This window comes from Hemicordylus capensis, chromosome 3 (genome assembly GCF_027244095.1).
Source record: "Hemicordylus capensis ecotype Gifberg chromosome 3, rHemCap1.1.pri, whole genome shotgun sequence".
NCBI lineage: Eukaryota > Metazoa > Chordata > Lepidosauria > Squamata > Cordylidae > Hemicordylus > Hemicordylus capensis.
The window spans coordinates 128,909,462-128,929,204 of NC_069659.1; the positions used below are offsets into that span (position 1 = coordinate 128,909,462).

General features: G+C 43.9%; 1 protein-coding gene across 4 annotated transcripts in view; it reads left to right on the forward strand.

Moving 5' to 3' along the window:
• HERC2 (HECT and RLD domain containing E3 ubiquitin protein ligase 2) overlaps positions 1 to 19,743 on the forward strand; it is a 201,984-nt gene that overhangs the window by 49,500 nt on the left and 132,741 nt on the right. For all 4 annotated transcript variants that reach the window (XM_053306133.1, XM_053306134.1, XM_053306136.1 and 1 more), the window contains exons 26-35: positions 6,359 to 6,509; positions 8,014 to 8,228; positions 13,562 to 13,694; positions 13,797 to 13,924; positions 14,063 to 14,258; positions 14,650 to 14,786; positions 15,807 to 15,980; positions 16,077 to 16,213; positions 16,653 to 16,804; positions 17,518 to 17,709. In XM_053306133.1, the coding sequence (XP_053162108.1) occupies positions 6,359 to 6,509; positions 8,014 to 8,228; positions 13,562 to 13,694; positions 13,797 to 13,924; positions 14,063 to 14,258; positions 14,650 to 14,786; positions 15,807 to 15,980; positions 16,077 to 16,213; positions 16,653 to 16,804; positions 17,518 to 17,709 (1,615 nt within the window). The remainder of the gene's footprint in view (positions 1 to 6,358; positions 6,510 to 8,013; positions 8,229 to 13,561; positions 13,695 to 13,796; positions 13,925 to 14,062; positions 14,259 to 14,649; positions 14,787 to 15,806; positions 15,981 to 16,076; positions 16,214 to 16,652; positions 16,805 to 17,517; positions 17,710 to 19,743) is intronic.

The window sequence follows — 19,743 nt, forward strand, 5'->3', positions numbered from 1 at the left end:
GGTGAAGAGCACAACACTTCTACTAGTAAGATTTGCCTCAACCTTTCCCATCAGACCAGAAAAAATAGAGCCCTTCGTTTGCAAGCCGCCTTGTACGATGATGCCCTGCACCCTGGGATGCTGATGCCAGGGTCCCTGGTGGACGCTCCCGTACCCTTGACATTAGGTATGGTACAGAGATTGACATTGGGCATGCAGTCTAAACCTCGACACGAACTCAACGTCATCGACCAATACCTTTAAAACACCTAAGCCATTCTCAGATTTGACCCCTGAAAACTACATTGGGCTGTTGATTTTCAAGGGAAATCGCCTTCCAAGAAACATAGTGAAAAGGGTGCCAAGACTGATCATGATCGTTTGTCCGCCCCTTCATGAGCAATGCCTTCTCCAACAACTCTGCAGTTGGTCTCTATCAACCCTCGTCGATCGACAGCGGACGTTATGGAGCTCAGTTCCTCTTTGCCCACGGCTCGATGCCCTACCTCAGTGGTAGTGACACACTTGATACTGGCTACTGTACTGACTGCTTGGGGCTGTGAACACTTCCTGTCACCTGCGGCAATTCCGGTGCAGACTCAGTCTCTAGCTGTTCTCTGTGCCCAGCATGCCCTTTGACCTACATCCTCTCCAGTTTCTTTCAAAATGGAAGTAGACAGTGTTGAACCTGACCCAGACTTAGGACAGGGTACTGCTCAATATCTTTTACACATGCTGGCACAACTGAGAGTACCCTGTTGGCTTCAACCTTCTACGAGTTCTTAAGCAATGGGCTTGACGCTGATGAGGATGGGACTACTCGAGGACCCCAGGAACCTCACTATCCTGAGCTCAACTCTCCACTCATTTGACTGTTGGCTTTTCAACCGTTCCAGATGCAAACATGTCCACATCCATGGGAAGTCCCAAACGACTATGTAGCAACACAAAGCTTGGCTTGTGCATTCTGAGGGGGTGATGCTTTGCAAGCTCAACATAGTCCCTCAGGGCTTTCCTCCAATTACCAAGAATACAGACTCTGGAAGACTCACCATCAATCCTCGGTGTCAGTGGTCCCTATTGCTACACAAATGATCCCTTCACCAGAGTTTCCTAAGCCTGCCGCTGTTTTGGTCTCAGTGTCGATGCAAGTCATACCTCTACCCATTCTGAGAGCTGGTCTTGTGGTAGCAAGCATGACTTGTCCCCTTAGCTAAGCAGCGTCCACCCTGGTTGCATATGAATGGGAGACTAGAAGTGTGAGCACTGTAAGATATTCCCCTCAGGGGATGGAGCTGCTCTGGGATGAGCAGGAGGTTTCAATTTCCCTCCTTGGCTTCTCCAAGATAGGGCTGAGAGAGATTCCTGCCTGCAACCTTGGAGAAGCTGCTGCCAATCTGTGAAGACAATACAGAGCTAGATAGACCAATGGGTCTGACTCAGTATATGGCAGTTTCCTATGTTTCTATGACCATGTTAGGGGTTTCAGTGTCAACACAAGTTATGCCACCGAGAGCAGAGGAGCATTCTTCAGTACCTAGACATCTTGTTTGTTTGACATACATGGCAACAAATGGTTGAAGTACCTAAGCCATGTCCTAACCCCCCCCCCAAAACAAAAACAAAACCCAGCCTACCCAAACAACGGCACTTACCACCACTACATCTATGACTCAAACAGCCCATAGGGACAGAGGCTCAACCCCTTCAGGACCTCATACTGTCATTTTGACAGATGGTTATGATTCTGACTAGTGTTCCCTCCAACAGGGATTCCCAGATGTTGTTGACTATAACTCCCACAATACTCAAGCAAAAGCCATTACAGCTGGGGATTCTGGGAGTTGTAGTCAACAACATCTAGGAATCCCTGTTGGAGGGAACACTGATTCTGACTCGTCTTCTTCTGACCATACTGACGACCCCCCAATTAAGTACTTGCCGACTGATAACATGTCTCTGAATGAGGAGATGTGTTCTTATTACAAACAAATTTCTGAAATGGCTTCTGTACTTGGCTTGCAGTTAAAAAAGCAACCTCAAGATGTAGATGATCCTCTCTACAAATTCTTTAATTCTGCGGCCCCCACTCAGCCAGTTCACCTTCCGATTCTACCGGTTATTTGCAAAGCTGCAGAATTCATGTGGGAAGCTCTGCAGAGCTCCGCTCCCACCTCCAAACCATTATAAATTTTGTACAGGATCCAGGAGGACAATAATGACTTTTGTCTTAAACACACTTCCCCCAACTCTGTTGTGGTGGATTGTGCTTCATCGTCTAAGACCAGCAGGCATCATACCATGCTGGGAGAGAAGGGTCGAAAATTGAACATTTTAGGTCAAAAGACCTACTCGACCTCATGCCTGGCAGTTAAAATTGCTGATTACACTGCCCGCTTTGTTAAGTACGCCCACTCCCTCTGGGATGAACTTTTTCAAGAACAAACTAATCTTTCACCAGAGTTCCTAGCTAAATTCAATGATGTCCACTCCAAAGCTACCCTTTTAACTAGACAGCAACTCAGCAATGCCAAACACCGGGCAGAAATGGAATCTCGTACATTTACTACTGCCGTCACATTACGCAGACACGCTTGGCTTCGCTCCACTGCACTTCAGCCTCATATGAAGGATTGTGTGGAGAACTTGCCCTTTGATGGAAAAGGTTTCTTCTGTGAGACTACAGACACTACTATGGAATCCATTAAAAAGTCTACACTTACAGCTAAGACCTTTTCAGCCTCTTCACAGCCCTACAACTCCCAAGTACCGCCAGTTCAGCAGGAGGCAATAGTCCTATAAACAAACAGACAAGAAGAACATTCAAAAATAGTACCAGCATTTTAATAGAAAACCTTATAATCAGAAAATGAGAAACAATCAATGCCGTAGTCTAAGAGTCACTGCCATCGACTCCTTTGCTGCTTCCCATCATAGTGGCCTCCAACATCAGGCTGGCAAGTCATGCCTTTGCATGGCACAACATAACATCAGACCTCTGGGTCCTGCGCATAATCCAGACAGGCTATGTGTTAGAATTCACAACCCAACCATCCTTCAGCGGGATCAAGTATACTCCTGCTTCCCCCCTTCTAATGGGAGTTGTTCAGACTCTCTTGGGCAAAATCACTTGTTCGGTGGACAGGTCAGTGGTGGCGTTTTTACTCCCACTACTTCCAGGACCCGAAATGGGATGGGTCTGATTGATTGTGGATCTCCAGCAACTGAATTGTCATTTGGACATATCACAAGTTTTGCATGATAACGTTACAGAGCATCCTCCTCCTCCTCCCTGGGGAGGAGTGGTTCATGACGTTGGATCTCCGGGATGTGTATTTTCATATTGGAATCCAACAAAATTAGAGACAGCACCTCCAATTCACAGTGGGTCACCAAGCTTTCCAATACAATTTTGTTTGTTTGGGACTGGCGATGGTACCCTGTGTATTTACAAAATGCATGGCCATGATCGTAGTGCACCTCCGGTCACAGGGACTGGTCCTCTTTCCATACCTCAACGACTGGCTCCTGACAGGAAGAGGCAACATCAGTTAGCTTCTCATGTCTCCACAGTCCTAAGCCTTCTGGAGGACCTAGGTATCCAGGTCAACTGGAAAAAGTTCAAGCTCCAGCCGGTAAAGCACATAACTTACATTGGGGCCATTCACAGTGCAGATGCACAGTGTGTGTTTCTTCCCATGGAGCGCTTCTTGTGAATCCGAGACCTAATATCAATCTTGATGGAGTACCCCAGACAGAAAGCTCATGAGCTGCAGAAGCTGCTGGGTCTGATGGCCTCATGCTTTCCACTGTGCACTTCACCAAGCTTTGTCTATGATGGCTGCAGCTTTGGTTTGTCAGTTTTCAGGCCCAGCGTGGACAGTGACCAAATGTTGCTGACTGTTCCAGACCTGGTCCTGCTATCATAGGAACATAAGAAGCTGCCATATACTGAGTCAGACCGTTGCTCCTTCTAGCTCAGTATTGTCTACAAAGACTGGCAGTGGCTTCTCCAAGGTTGCAGGCAGGAAACTCTCTCAGCCCTATCTTGGAGAAGCCAAGGAGGGAACTTGAAACATCCTGCTCATCCCAGAGCGGCTTACAGTGCTCACACTGTGGGAACTTCAACAGGCACTCAGACTTTCGAAGGTTTGCCACAGACGTCTGCCTCAACGTTAAGATTTTCTAACTCAGGAGGCCAGAAGGCTCCGTCATCCCAACCTGAAAATTCTCAAACTGACAGCTAGGAGGATAGGCTCTTAAATTATATTCTCCTCAATGAACAGAAAAAATCCACTTGAGTCAACTATAACAGCAAGTGGAAGCGATTTTGGCTGCATGCACAGAGGCATGGGTTTCATTTGTACTCCACCACTTCTTGCCAAGTGCTACTGTACCTTACGGCCCTGAAACAGCAGATGTTGGCCAACATCTCCATCAAAGTTCATCCGGCCACTATTTCTACCTGTTGTCCTGGATGGGATAGAAAGATGGTGCAAAGAAAACCTTCAAAAGGTGAACTAATTGTGGTGTGGTGCTGCCTTTGAGCAATAGCCACAACCTTTGTTTACTTTGGGGAAGAATCACAATACTAACTCCTGCAGTATTTGTGCCTCATTCTTGCAACAGACAAAGAAAAGCAGAGCTCTCTTAGGGCTGCTTTATTTGAGGATGCCCTTCGTCCTGCTACTCTTTGGCCACATTTTTTAATTTTTTATTTATTTATTGTTAAATTTATACCGCCTTACATTAAAACAATCCCAAGGCGGTTTACACAGAATTAAAAACAAAATAATAAAAATGACACAATTAAAATATTAAGCTAAAAATATAAAACAAATCTGATTAAAAATTTAAAACACAAGCATAAAAACAGTACAAAATGCAAAGAAGCAGCAGCAGAGACAATCATATAAAAGCCTGGGTAAAAAGCCAAGACTTAATATGCTTTCCAAAAGCTGTGATGGAGATCGAGGAGTGGATAGCCAATGGGAGAGCATTCCAGAGTCTGGGAGCAGCAACAGAGAAGGCCCTATCTCGCATGCATGACAACCGAGCCTCCCTCCTTGTCGGCACCTGGAGCAGAGCACCCTCAGATGACCTTGTCAAGCGGGCAATAACCCTTGGGAGCAGGCAGTCCCTCAGATATCCCAGGCCCAAACCATTAAGGGCTTTAAAGGTCAAAACCAGCACCTTGAATTGGACCTGGAAAAAATCTGGTAGCCAGTGCAGCTCTTTCAAAATGAGTGTGATGTGCTCCCACCGGGCAGCTCCAGATAAAACCCTAGCTGCCGCAATTTGCACTAGCTGCAGTTTCCGGATATTCTTCAAGGGCAGCTCTGTGTAGTGCGTGTTAGAGTAATCCAGCCATGACGTGACTAAGGCATGGGTAAGTGTGGCCATATCTGCCTTCTCAAGAAAGTGATGCAGCTGGGATACTAGCAAAGGCATCTCAGTCTATTGCCTCAAAGATGTTGGTGTCGAAGCCGCTGACTTCAGCTCAGCATAAGCCTTCTACATTGGGCGCAGCTTCGATGTTGGAGGTTCACGTGTTTAAGTGCCCAGCTGAGATCTTCCGCCTCCCATGGGTCAATAAGAAGAAAGGAGCCAGTGTGGTGTAGTGGTTAGAGTGCTGGACTAGGACCGGGGAGACCCAAGTTCAAATCCCCATTCAGCCATGATACTAGCTGGGTGACTCTGGGCCAGTCACTTCTCTCTCAGCCTAACCGACTTCACATGGTTGTTGTGAGGAGAAATCTAAGTATGTAGTACACCGCTCTGGGCTCCTTGGAGGAAGAGCGGGATATAAAATGTAAAAAAAAAAACCCCAAACGCTCCACCGAGATGCTTCAGCAACATCTGAAGGCCCCCAGGTTGGGAACCACTGGTCTAAAATGTCAACGCTTACTACAATTCTTGAATTTATTTGCACATCATATCAGTTGTTTGCCAAAAATCTAATAATTACTTACTTACTTAATTTAATTAATTTGATTTCTATACCGCCCTTCCAAAAATGGCTCAGGGCAGTTTAGACAATTTTTAATAGAGTAGCTGCTGTACTGAAAATGTTAGGCTTTTTCTAAGTGAAATACAGTACATAGGATTATATGAGCAGGATGTTGGTGTAAATTTGTGGCCATGTGACTTTTCCCCACACAGCACAGCTACCATTAACTGTGGCTTGTGCTCTCCCTGCCCTTACTTAACCCTTTTTGTATTTCCTGCATATCATAGTGGAGTACCAAGTTTCAGTCCCTGTTAAATAAGTTAAATGTACTTAAAACAGCCACAAATGATTTGTTTGATCTTTAATAGTTTTTTGTTTGGAAGAGTTGATTTTGATCATAAACCTGATACCCAGTCTTTTCTGTTGTAGCCTGACCAGGAAGTGATCACAACACCAGATATTGGTAGTTTATCATCTCCTCTCATAGACACTGAAAGGAATTTAGGGCTGCTTCTTGGACTACATGCTTCCTATCTAGCAATGAGTACACCACTTTCTCCTGTTGAAGTTGAATGTGCCAGTAAGAATAACTTTACTTCTTAATGTGTAGTTTTAATAAATCAGAAACTGGGGTTGTGGTGGACTTTGCCTCATTATTTCAAGGCAACATCTTAATGTATGTTTGGCCAGAAATTGATAACATTGATTGATAACATACTGTAGTTTGATTTTGTAATGTAGATCCCAGGCAAAAGTATATTTTAGTAATTTGGAATAAAAGTCTACATGTGTTCTTTAAGAAGTGAAAATGTAAGAAAAGGGCTTAAATAACCTCTTGCTCTTTACTATTAAAACTTCTTAAAATAGCAAGGTATTATGCGATCATGGCAAACCCCCCCCCCCGTATCCTTTCCTACTCACCCCAAATCAGGTTCAAATGATCTTAATGAGGACAGTTCTTCATTAAACCTCTTGGTGTAGTAATGTTTCAGAAGTGAAACCTAATAAGGCGAATTTTGAAACACATTTATCAGCCCAGAGAGTTTCTAGACTGCTCCCTAGCATGTACTCGTAAGAGAGGGAGTTTTTAAAGGAGTTGTTGCTTTCCAGCAGTAAAGGTTAAGGCTGAACAAAGAAACAACAAAGGGAAAGCTTTAACATTTGCTGAAGATCTGGACTAGATCTAGGTCTAAAGTTCTAGATTGCAGTTGTTTCCAGAATTATGGAAGAATCTAGACTAAATTCCCTAGTTGTGCAAGCAAAGGGACATAGCCTGGTGGCAGAGCACGTGTTTGCTTGCATATGGTTCCAGGTTCAATCTTTGGCACCCCCAGTACAAAGAAAAGTACCTTAGGTAGCAGAGAAGGACCTTTGCCCAAGGCTCTGAAGAGTACTGCCAGACTACCTCTTTCTGAAAGAGCTGGAATAACAGGAGCACTTGTTGGTGTGTGAGAGGTACCCACAGACTTGGGGTAATCTGCAGATATATCATTTTCTCAAAAATTGGAAGGGGGGAAACACCTAACCCTTCACCCCCCGCAAGACCTGCTCCAGTGGAGCAGAATGTTCATGGACTCAGGGCAGTTGATAGACAGACAGGTAGGCATAATTAATGGAACTCAGTGTGTGGGCGGCAGGGGGAGGACTTGAACATAAACAGCAGGAAATTTCTCAGCTTGAGGAATACTCCCTCAAGACACTCAAAACAACTTCTGCTTCTGAGGGGGAAAAGTGCCTAAAACATTCACCGTACTCTCACACAGGCTCGGTTAGCACATGCACACTGGGGATATACTGCAATATTATACTTGCACTATAAGCATAATACTTGTAAGTACATAGTACTATTAGCAATGCAATGTACTAACAATGTATTAGCAATGTACTAACTGCAACTGTGAATTCACTATAAGGAAGTTTCATTTGTACTAGAAATAATTATTGGAAGTTGTTTGAGATTTTTAAAGAAAGGGCTGCCACAAAACAATCAAATCTATCTAGTGATGTATATATAGGTGGTATATAAATATGATAAAATAAACATTTCTGAAGTTCTGTTTATCATACTCCCATTTCTTTTATAGAATGGTTGAAGTCTTCTATTTTCTCTGGAGGACTACAGACTAGTCAAATACATTACAGTTATAATGAGGAGAAGGATGAAGACCATTGCAGCTCGCCTGGTAACACTACTCCTAACAAATCAAAATTATATTCCCATCGACTCACCCTAAGTGACCACTCACAGCCATTTCTGCAAGCAATTGCAGACAACAATATCCAGGATCATACCGTGAAGGTAACACTACTATGTCTTAACAAAGAATAATGTGTGGCACCGTGAGCTTCTTGGAGGAAGAGTGGGCCATGAGTGAAACAAAAAAGTCTGACCACAGAAACTGACACTGGGAATCTTGGCTCCTGGAAACCCTTCAACTCTTTCTTGAGAGGAACCCAGGGACTCTGGTTTTTTGAGCCCAAAGTGTCAGTTTATTGATAACCTTGGGCCAGGGACAGCGCTTTGTCCTGATCCATTTACATGGATAAGTAGCTAGGAGTTAATCAGCCAAGAATAGGGATGGAGGGGAGGAAGCAGCCAAGGCCTTGTTAGGGAAGTTTTATAGTCAAATGTTCTTTGTCCAGTGGCAATTGACTCCTTAGAGAACGTTTCTGGTTTGATAAGATGACCTTATTTGGGGGGAATTCTACTACTTGCCACTGTGGATAGGATGCTTGAATAACAGGGCTGTGCAAAATGGCTTGGATTAATTTTGGAGTGAGCCTCGGTACTTTGGAGGGAGCTCCAGTTTGCCGTGTTGGTTCAGGGTGTGTGTGTATTCGATTCAGGCCTGATTCAAAGGGCCTCTGCACTTCAGATCTGAATCCTTGGGAATGCTCTGTCAATCCTTGTAGGCAGGGTGGGGAGGAGCATTAAAAAAAAACCCCAAAAAACCAGAAAACTAATTTTGCTCCAAATAGTGAGGGAGTAATGTCTTCCGTCGCTTTCTCTTTTTAAAAGGCTTCCTTTTTCACATAAGAACAGCCTTGCTGGGTTGGGCCCGAGGCCTGTCTACTCCAGCATTCTGTTGCCTACCGGATGTCTCTGAGAAGACCACAGTCCCCACCTAGGAAAGGCATTTGGGTCTTCTGGCTATAGGTCTTTTTCAGGGTCTGTCACCAGAAGAGCACATGCCATGGAAAAGGGGAAAGGAATAAAAGAGAGACAACGGAGCTGGGGAAGCTTCTCACTGCTTAAAAAGTGAAGCAGCCGCTGCTCCTTCGCTATTTAAAGCAAAATGAAATTTTAAAAGACAATGGTACCACCGCCCACTAAGTACAGGGGTTGGAGGAGTATGGGAGCTGTGGCTGAACTGGATCAAATTCAAATCAGGCCTGTTTCTGTTAACTTGAGCTGAATCAGACAGATGTCATCCTAATTAGATCCAAATCTGACCTGTCCTCTGAAGCTCTGAATAACACTACTGCAGGGGTGTGCACAAACCATGGTTTGAGCACCGTTGGGGAGCAGGGATGGGAGCTTTAAGAAAGAGGAGAGCAGGTCCTTACCTGCTTGCTGCTGCTCCATGCAGATTCCTGCTGGGGCAGTGTGCATCCCAAGTACCCCTGCACAGTGCCAGCATGCGCATGGTGCCCATGCATACGTGGACACCATGTGTGTGCTGGCACCACGCGGGGGTACATAGGAAACTGCCATATACTGAGTCAGACCATTGGTCTATCTAGCTCAGGATTGTCTTCACAGACTGGCAGCAGCTTCTCCAAGGTTGCAGGCAGGAATCTCTCTCAGCCCTGTCTTGGAGAAGCCAGGGAGGGAACTTGAAACCTTCTGCTCTTCCCAGAGCGGCTTCATCCCCTGGGGGGAATATCTTGCAGTGCTCACACATAAAGTCTCCCATTCATATGCAACCAGGGCAGATGCTGCTTAGCTAAGGGGACAAGTCATGCTTGCTACCACAAGACCAGGGTACTTGGAACGTGCACCACCCCAGCAGGAACCTACATGGGGCGGTGGAGAGCAAGTAAAGACATGCTCTCCTCTTCCTTGCCTATCCCTGCTCCCCAACGGTGCTCAAACTGTGGTTTGTGCACATCCCTACCCTACTGATTATTCCAAAGAGAGGTGTAGCAGATAAAGGGGCCTTTCTCCAATTTTCTCTGGCTCCTTTTTGTTCTAGAGAAGTAGTGCTGATTGTGACGTTGTTTCATGCTGTGGAAGTATTGCAGCAGGCCTGATTCATCTTCTCCCCACCCACCCTGCATACACTGATGATACCAGGCAATACACTAATAGCATCTGCTGCTGTTTTTAACTGTAAAATGCTGCTTAGATGCAACATAATGTGAGAGATTTGAAGCACATTGTTAATCTATCTGCCACTTCGAAGATAACTTCCATGCACTCTTTAGTGGCTATAATATGAAGTATTATATATGTATATTATATAATATAAAGTATTATATGATATATGATGGCCATAATATGAAGTATGGAATATAATTATTCCAAAAGACCTCTGAACTCAGAGGGAGGTTCCAACCTCAAATTGGTATGTTAAGGGATGCCAAAGGACAGATAGTAACTGACTCAGAAAAGATCAAACAGAGATGGAAGGAGTATACTGAAAACCTGTACAGCAGGGACGTCAACATCCAAGATACTCTAGAAGATATTCCCTCCTTTCAAGAACCTCTAGTATGGGAAGATGTAGTTAGATCAGCACTCTGGTCATTACCAAGTCGGAAGGCTACAGGAATTGATGGAATAGCTACAGAAATATGGCAGACAACCGAAGAAGAATCAGTCAAGGCTCTAACCAAACTATGCCAGCAAATTTGGAGAACAACACAGTGGCAAACAGATGGGAAGAGGTCAGTCTACATACCCATACCAAAGAAAGGAGACTTAACAGATTGCACAAACCATCGCACAATATCATTAATTTCTCATGCTAACACAATAATGCTCAGGATCATCCAACTCAGATTAGAGCCCTAGGTGGAAAGGGAAATGCCAGATGTTCCAGAAAAGGCCGAGGAACAAGAGACATCATTGCTGATGCACGCTGGATAATTGAGAAAGCCAAAGAATACCAGAAAGAAGTCAATATGTGCTTTATTGACTACAGAAAAGCCTTCGATTGCATCAACCATGTCAAGTTGTGGAATATCCTTAGGAAAATGGGCGTCCCAGAACATCTCATGGTTCTCATGAGAAACCTATACACAGGGCAGGAAGCCACAGTCCAGGAAGAACATGGTGAAACAGACTGGTTCCAGATCGGCAAAGGAGTAAGACAAGGCTCTGTAATTTCTCCCTCCTTATTCAATTTATATGCTGAACATATACTGAGAGAAGCTGGATTGGAAGAAGATGAGCGTGGTTTTAAAGTTGGAGGAAGAAACATCAATAACCTGCGCTACGCTGATGACTGATACCTGAGAATGCAGATGATCTGGAAGCTCTAGTAATAAAAGTCAAAGAACACAGTTAAAAAATGGGACTACAATTAAATGTAAAGAAGACTAAACTAATGACGAGTACAGCAACCAGCCTCAGAATTTATTTATTTATTTATCAAATTTGTGCACCGCCCCAAACTTTCATCTCTGGAGCGGTTAACAATAGCATAAAAAAAGTTAAAAACATATACAAAAACTTAAAACAATTTAACAATTTAATAAATCAGAGATTAAAACCTAAAAAATTTAAAAAGCTGAGAAAGCTTGGGTGAAGAGGTGGGTTTTCAAGTGCTTTTAAAAAATGGTCAGAGATGGGGAGGATTGTATCTCAGTAGGGGAGCACATTCCACAGTCTAAGGGCAGCAACCGAGAAGGCCCGTCCCCATGTGGCCACCAGCCGAGCTGGCGGCAACTGGAGATGGACCTCTCCAGATGACCTCAGTGGGCGGTCGGGCTTATAACATAGACATTCTCTTAAATACCCAGGGCCTAAGCCGTTTATACCCAGGGGCCTAAGCCATTGACAATGAAGACATTGAAGTGGGGGGTAACCTCTGCCTTTTAGGATCAACCATCCGTAGTAAAGGATCCAGCAGTCAAGAAATAAACTGCAGACTAGCACTTGGTAGAGTTGCAATGAAGGCCTTGGAAAGGATATTTAGATGCCGTGATGTGTTTACAAAGATTAGAAACGTTTGGACAGTGGTTTCCCTTTGACACTCTATGGATGAGAAAGCTGGACTTTGAAGAAGGAAGATAGAAAAAGCATTGACGCTTTTGAACTTTGGTGTTGAGGATACCTTTTGAGGATACCATGAACAGCCAGGAAAACAAACAAATGGATCATAGAACTAATCAATCCAGTATTTTCACTTGAGGCAAAAATGACCAGGCTCAAACTATCATACTTCGGGCACATTATGCTAAGACCCAGCTCGCTTGAGAAGTCCATAATGCTGGGGAAAGTTGAAGGAAAGAGAAGAAGAGGACGACCAGCAGCAGGGTGGATGGACTCGATTATGACAGCAATGAATGCACCACTGAGAAACATTAAAGGCCAAGTTGAAGACAGATCATCCTGGAGAGAATCTATGTGATTGCTAAGGGTCGACACTGACTTGACGGCACTTAATCAATCAAAATCAAATATGAAGGAATGCAGTATCTCATGTGGAGATGGAGGGCAGATTCTGCATCTTTTGTTATAGGCTAAATACGGGAAGAAAGGCTTTGATGGCAGCTGTATCCAAATGGATCAAGGTATGCATTACAGAAGTCTATAAAACCTCGAGCTTTCCCCCCCTGTGCAGTTTACTATCTGTGAGAGGAGGAGGCCAGCTGTTCTTAGGCCTTATATCTGGGCTTCCTGGGGGAAAGGTACACAAGGCAGCCATTGTGAATCCTTCTGTAGTGTCTCATAAAGAATAGAAACAGATGCCTCTTAACAAAGGCTGGATTTGGACATAGGCTATTCTAGCCTGAATTAACTTCCATTTGGGAGGGCATCATGAAGCCTTGACTGATTCAGTCCTTTTCTACAATTCAATGCCTCCATACTCACAGGGTTGTACTTTCCTTATGCTGAACAGCAATCTAAATAATAGTCAATGGAGAACTCATCTGTGGGTTGTCATCTTCATATTGTCTCTGGTGCAACTCCAGCCAGCCCACTGGAACAACAGCTGGGTGTGGGGTGGAGGGACAGATGTGTTGGCATGGCAAGCTCTTTGGGCCCTGGAATCCTTTCTTTTCAGTACCCCTATACATGTATGTACACTTGCTAATGGAGGATAAGATTTCACACATCTAACAAAATGGACTCTTAATTTATGGAAGGGTTTGCCACAATAAATGTGTTAGTCTTTATGGTGCTGCAGAATTCCTTGACGTGTGTGAGTGTGTGTATATATGCTGTTCAAAGTTTGTTCTTGTGTAGCATATGCATAAGGCATGGAAAAACTGTCCCTGTCAGGGATTTTTGTTAGTTCATGGGATGCTTTAGAATTTGGCATGATGATCATTTACTTAGCCTGAAGTAATCACTACAGACCCAAGACATTTGATACTTTTAAATAAAAAGTCTAGCCAGCTACAATGCATGAATTATTAAGCTGTCATGATACTTCTGTAACTGTACATATTTGTATGCAGGACTTCCTATGCCAAGTGGAGAGGTACTGCAAACAGTGTCACTTGACAACGCCAATTACATTCCCTCCAGAGCACCCAGTGGAAGAAGTAGGACGTCTGCTGTTATGTTGCCTTCTAAAGCATGAGGATTTAGGTATCTGTACCTGACACAAACTGTCAAATTCTTCTCATACTAGTTTAATCATTTTCTGTAATATTACAATGAGATCCACTCTCTCTTTTTCTCTTCCTCAAGGTCATATAGCACTGTCTCTTGTTCATCCTGCTATGCTAGGCGTTGACCAAGTTAAACACCGAACACTTCCAAAATCTGTAGCAGATGTATGTCGTGTTGTCTATCAAGCAAAATGTTCATTGATCAAGGTAAGCATCAAACGAAGAAATGACTCATTTCTTTTCTTGTTAATAGTTGTTTCATTGGAATTAAAATGTTTTCCCCTTTCCCCCTCTCAATTGTTTGTTTCCTTAATAACTGTGACTTGTTTACACTATTGCTTTAAGACTCATCAGGAACAAGGAAGATCTTATAAAGAAGTTTGTGCTCCAGTTATTGAACGTTTGAGATTTCTTTTCAATGAACTGCGTCCAGCAGTGTGCAATGATCTTTCCATTATGTCCAAGCTTAAAAGTCTAAGCTCTTTGCCCCGATGGAGAAGGATAGTTCAGAAGATAATTAGAGAGAGAAGAAAAAAGAGAGGTAAAAAAGAAGCTTTAAAATATGTACCTAGAAATTGTATTTTGTTAATTAACTTAAGTGGTATTATACAGTTGGCACTTGTTTTGTTCTTAAGCAAATCTGCTGCAGCTCATTGAAAATATGGTGCCTTCAGTTCATCACTTCTTGCTAGAGTACCTAGTTCTGCTTGTTCACAATGGAATTGAGTATTTGGGTGGGGTGGAAAGAAGTGATCCTTTGAATGCACTCACGAGATACCTGTGTGCAACTCTGAAACCTTCACTTAATCAACAGTCATTTTTCATAAAGCAATAGTATTTATTTTTCTATGGAAGCTTAAAACATTTGCCATATAGGCAAGATTGGCTTATAAAAATGTGGTATGTTTGCATTTTTATTTTTTTGTTGCTAGTCCCTAAAAAATCAGAGTCTTCTGATGTGGAAGAATCCAAAATTGGGAATGAGGAAAGTGATTTGGAAGATCCATGTGTCATACCCCACAGCCCTGTGACAGTTGATAAAAGACCTCTACCAGTCAAATCACCCAAGGTAGAGTATCAAACACTGAATGCAGAAACATACTTGCAGTAACTGTCAGATATGTGGAATATTTATGTGTGGCGTTTATTAGGCATGTGCCCGAAACGTTTCGGAGGCCATTGTAAAGGCCTCCAAAACGTTTCGGGCTAGGGGCCGCTTCGGCGCTTCGGCGCTGGCGGGGGTAGAGCTTTAAGGGCGGTGGAGGGTGTACTCGCCCCTCCCGCCGCATTTCCCCCGCTGGCGGTTTTAAGCCCCTCGGGGCGGCAGCGTTCCTCCCTGCCGCCCCGTTTCTGCCCGTGGCTGGAAGTCGCGAGTGCGCGCGCGCACGCCCCTCTGCTGTGTAAGCGTTCACGCGCACTCACGACTTCCGGACACTTCTGGCCGAGGGCAGAAACGGGGCAGCAGGGAGGAACGCTGCCGCCCCGAGGGGCTTAAAACCGCCAGCGCGCCAGCGGGGGAAATGCGGCGGGAGGGGTGAGTACACCCTCCCCCGCCCTTAAAGCTTTACCCCTGCCGGCGCCGAAGATCATCGTGCACATCCCTAGCGTTTATATGCCAGAAAATACATAAACATGATAACAAGTGTACTATCCCTTTAGAAATAGGTTTGGTATGCCATATCTGAGGGTCAGTGCATATATACCCCATGCTGTAGGTATTCTATGTGAAGGAGAAAATCATGGATATGGGGATATTTGGGCTGGTGACTCGGTGAACTGGCCCCGAGTTCTGGAAAAGCTTCTTTTGTTATGTCATACAAGTAGATATTAATATCAGTGTTGACTTGCCTTTGTAGCTAAAACTAGCCCCAGTGTGTCTGGCCCACTGAATTCTGATTCAGTTTTTGGAATAAAAATGTAATGTGTACATAAGAACCACGTTGCTCATTGCAGGACAAATCTGTGAAGCCCTTACTTAGCTTGGGCAATATTGAAACCTCAAGTTCTACTGTAAATGTCAGTATACCAATTACTTGTTGGATTACTTCATAAAATTGTGACTCTAAATATGCAGCATTTTGTTTCCTAGGATAAATGGCAGCCACTGATAAGTACAGTTACAGCTGTTCACAAATACAAATGGCTGAAACAAAATGTCCAAGGCTTATATCCTCAGTCTGCTCTCCTCAGCACTATTGTCGAATTTGCCCTGAAAGAAGAACCAGTTGATGTAGAAAAAATGAGGAAATGCTTACTGAAGCAGGTAGAGTATGGCTGGTTTCCTGTGTGTGGAAGTGCCTTACTGCCTAATGGAGCTTCCACAGATATTGCAACTAATTTATTTCTCTGTGTTTTGCAGCTAGAAAGAGCAGAAGTTCGTTTGGAAGGGATTGATACAATTCTGAAGTTGGCAACCAAAAGCTTTTTGCTGCCTTCGGTGCAATACGCAATGTTCTGTGGATGGCAAAGGCTTATTCCAGAAGGAACCAATATTGGGTAATTGAGGGTGTTCCCTTCCTTTCAGTCTGTGTTTCTTTAGGTCAGATCCTGTGTTTCTGCTGCACAGTAGGAATGCAGTTCAAGTCTGGGGGTTTCAGAGCTAACACTGGATAACTTTGGCAGTATGGTGTAGAAGTACTGTACAACTGAGGGGACGTTCATGATCCTAGCTCAGCATCCACGTGTTATGGGGGCATCTTGTTTACCTAAGGCCAGTCTTGCTCCAGGAAGCTGTTCAGTAAAGGTGGAGGAGGAGGGATTTTGAAGGGTTTTGAGAACTAAATGGCCAGCTTTGTCCTGCTTGCCTGGAATAAGATGCTATTGTAGCAGCAGTTACTTCACAAGTCACTCCTTATGTTGCAACAGCTATAGCAGATGTTAAGATGGGATTGTAATTTTGAAATACTGAAATCATGCCTTTTTTAAAAAAATAAAGAGAGCCTCTAACAGACTGCTTGAAGGACATTGACCTGATTCCACCCTTCAATCGTATGCTCCTGGAAGTTACTTTTGGGAAGTTGTATTCGTGGGCGATTCAAAATGTTCGGAACATCTTACTTGATGCCAATAGCAGGTTCAAAGAACTAGGTGAGCACTTCGACTTGTTGCCATTTCTTGGGTGTTGATAATCAGTTTATTGCTTATGATATAGACATACTTGTATTTTACATTGTGGCCCACAAATCTGCCTGTGAGGTGTCTGATATTTTGTAAACCAGCTCAAGTTAGTGGAGAAAGGTGCTTTATTATGTTGCTTCTGAGTTAGTTAACTGTCTAAGGCAGGCCTGCTCAACTTTGGCCCTCCTGCAGATGTTGGCCAACAACTCCCATAAATCCCTGGCTATTGGCTACTGTGGCTGGGGATTGTGGGAGTTGTAATCCAAAAACAGCTGGGGGGCCTAAGTTGAGCAGGCCTGGTCTAGGGGAAGGATGGAAACTGATGAGTTCCCTTTCCTGATGTGCGTGTCTTGGCCTTGGCTCAGTCTGGTTCCTTGTTGATTATTTGGTCTGATAGCAAGTCTGCTTACTGACCATGTGACAAAGGAAGTCTGGTTTTGTAATTGCAAGCTTTACTCAGTTGAAGTTCTGTAAGGTGAATCTATTTCTGTTTTGGAGATTCTACTGGGAATGTCTGAAATCCGAGGCAAAATAGTAGCAACTTGGTAATAACCAGAGGCAAAATAATAATAATTTAAATGGTTGACAGATACATCTCCTAAATAAAACTTACTTGAGTTGATAAGCATAAGCAGTTGATAAGTTGCGTATGCCTGCTGACAGATATCCTGTCTCTCCACTAGGGATCCAACCTGTTCCTCTGCAAACCATTACGAATGAGAACCCTGCAGGACCAAGTCTTGGAACCATTCCACAAGCACGTTTCTTATTGGTCATGCTCAACATGCTAACCTTACAGCATGGTGCAAACACCTTGAACCTTCTTTTAAATTCTGGGATGTTGGCATTGACACAAACTACATTACGCCTCATAGGTATATTTGCTATTTTTAGTCGTATTGGTAATTTCACTGGTCTGCTTAAATAACTTAGAATATTTTCCTCAGCTCAACTGTGCCTCTTTCATAATTTTTTTTTATTTTGAACGAAAGGGGTGTGTGTGTAGTCTCTTTTCAGAAAGGCAAACTAGATTATCTGGATCGTGATCCATTGAGATCCATAAGAATGGGTACTGCGCCTGTGCTCATGGTGGAATGCCGCAGATCCTCGAGGCATCTGTGCTCCACTTCCATGCCTCGAGCATGGTGCTATTTAAAGGTGGGCCAGACGCCATGTTACTTAGTTTCCCCCCCAACCGCCATCGTGAACAGAGCACATGTTGTCGCTCCTCATTTGATTAAGTTACTCTCCTGAGAGTTCACACTTGTCTACCAAAAAAAAAGATTGTTTTATTCGGTCTATTGACTATGGATAATTACAGGCTGATCTCCAATCTCCCTTGGTTGGACAAGGTGACTGAGAAGGGTGGTGGCCAACCAGCTCCAGGTGATTTTGGAGGAAACTGATTATCTAGATGCATTTAAAACTGGCTTAAGAGCTGGCTATGGAGTTGAGACAGCTTTGGTCGGCCTGATGGATGACCTCTACCGGGGAATTGACAGAGGGAGTATGACTCTGTTGGTTCTTTTGGATCTCTTGGTGGCATTTGATACCATTGGACATGGTATCCTTCTGGATCACCTGGGGGAGTTGGGGATAGGGGGCACTGCTTTGCAGTGGTTCAGCTCCTATCTTTTGGGTAGATTCCAGATGGTGGAGCTTGGTGACACTTGCTCTTCGAAATGGGGCTCCATTCTGTCACCAATGCTTTTTAATATCTACATGAAGGTGCTGGGTGTTATCAGTATGCTGGTGATACCCAAATCGACTTCTCCTTTTCATCTTCATCATCAGGAAATGGCATTCATTCTTTAAATGCCTGCCTACAGGCAGGAATGGGCTGGATGAAGGATAACAAATTGAAGCTAAATCCAAGCAAGATGGAGGTGCTCATTGCAGGGGTTCAGAATTTGAGGGACAAGTTAGATCTTCCTGTGCTGGACGGGGTTACACTCCCATGGAAGGAGCAGGTACGGAGACTGGGAGTACTTCTGGACCCAGGCCTCACCCTAGTATCTCAGGTGGAGGCTATGGCCAGGAGAGCTTTCTATCAGCTTCAGCTGATTTGACAGCTGTGGCCATTCCTTGAAGAGGACGACCTCAAAATAGTGGTGCATCAGCTGATAACCTACAGGCTTGACTATTGCAATGAGCTCTATGTGGGGCTGCCTTTGTATGTAGTTCGGAAACTTCAGCTAGTTCAAAATGCGATAGCCAGATTGGTCTCTGGGGCAACCCTGAGAGACCATATTATGCCTGTTTTGAAACAGTTGCATTGGCTGTTGATATGTTTCCGGGCAAAATACAAAGTGCTGGTTATTACCTTTAAAGCCCTGAATGGCTTAGGTCCAGGTTACCTTAGAGGGCTCCTTCTTTTGCATGATCCCCACCGCACGTTAAGATCATCTGAGGAGGTCTGTCTCCAGTTATCACTGGCATACCTGGTGACGACTCAGAGGTGGGCCTTCTCTGTAGCTGCTCCTGGGCTGTGGAATGCACTCCCTGCGGAAATCTGTAATCTGAATTCATTATTGGCCTTCAGGAGAGCCCTCAAAACCTATCTGTTTAGCCTGCCCCTCCAGGGGTTTTTAAATTGTTGTAAATGTTTTTAATCTGCTGTAACCTGGTTGAATATTTTAATTGTTAATGGTTTTATGGTGTTGTATAATCTCTGTTTTTAACTGTTAATTGATTTTAATGGTTTTGTTTTAATGTAAACTGCCCTGAGCCATTTTTTGGAAGGGTGGCATAGAAATCGACTGAATGAATAAATAAATAATAAATATGTATGGCTCGACTACAATGACAGTGCTATTGACAACGGAACAGATTGATTAAAATTAAGGATTATGGCTGAAGAGAAAAAAACATTTAAGAGGTGTGAGGGCTACAATGCAAAACTCGACTCT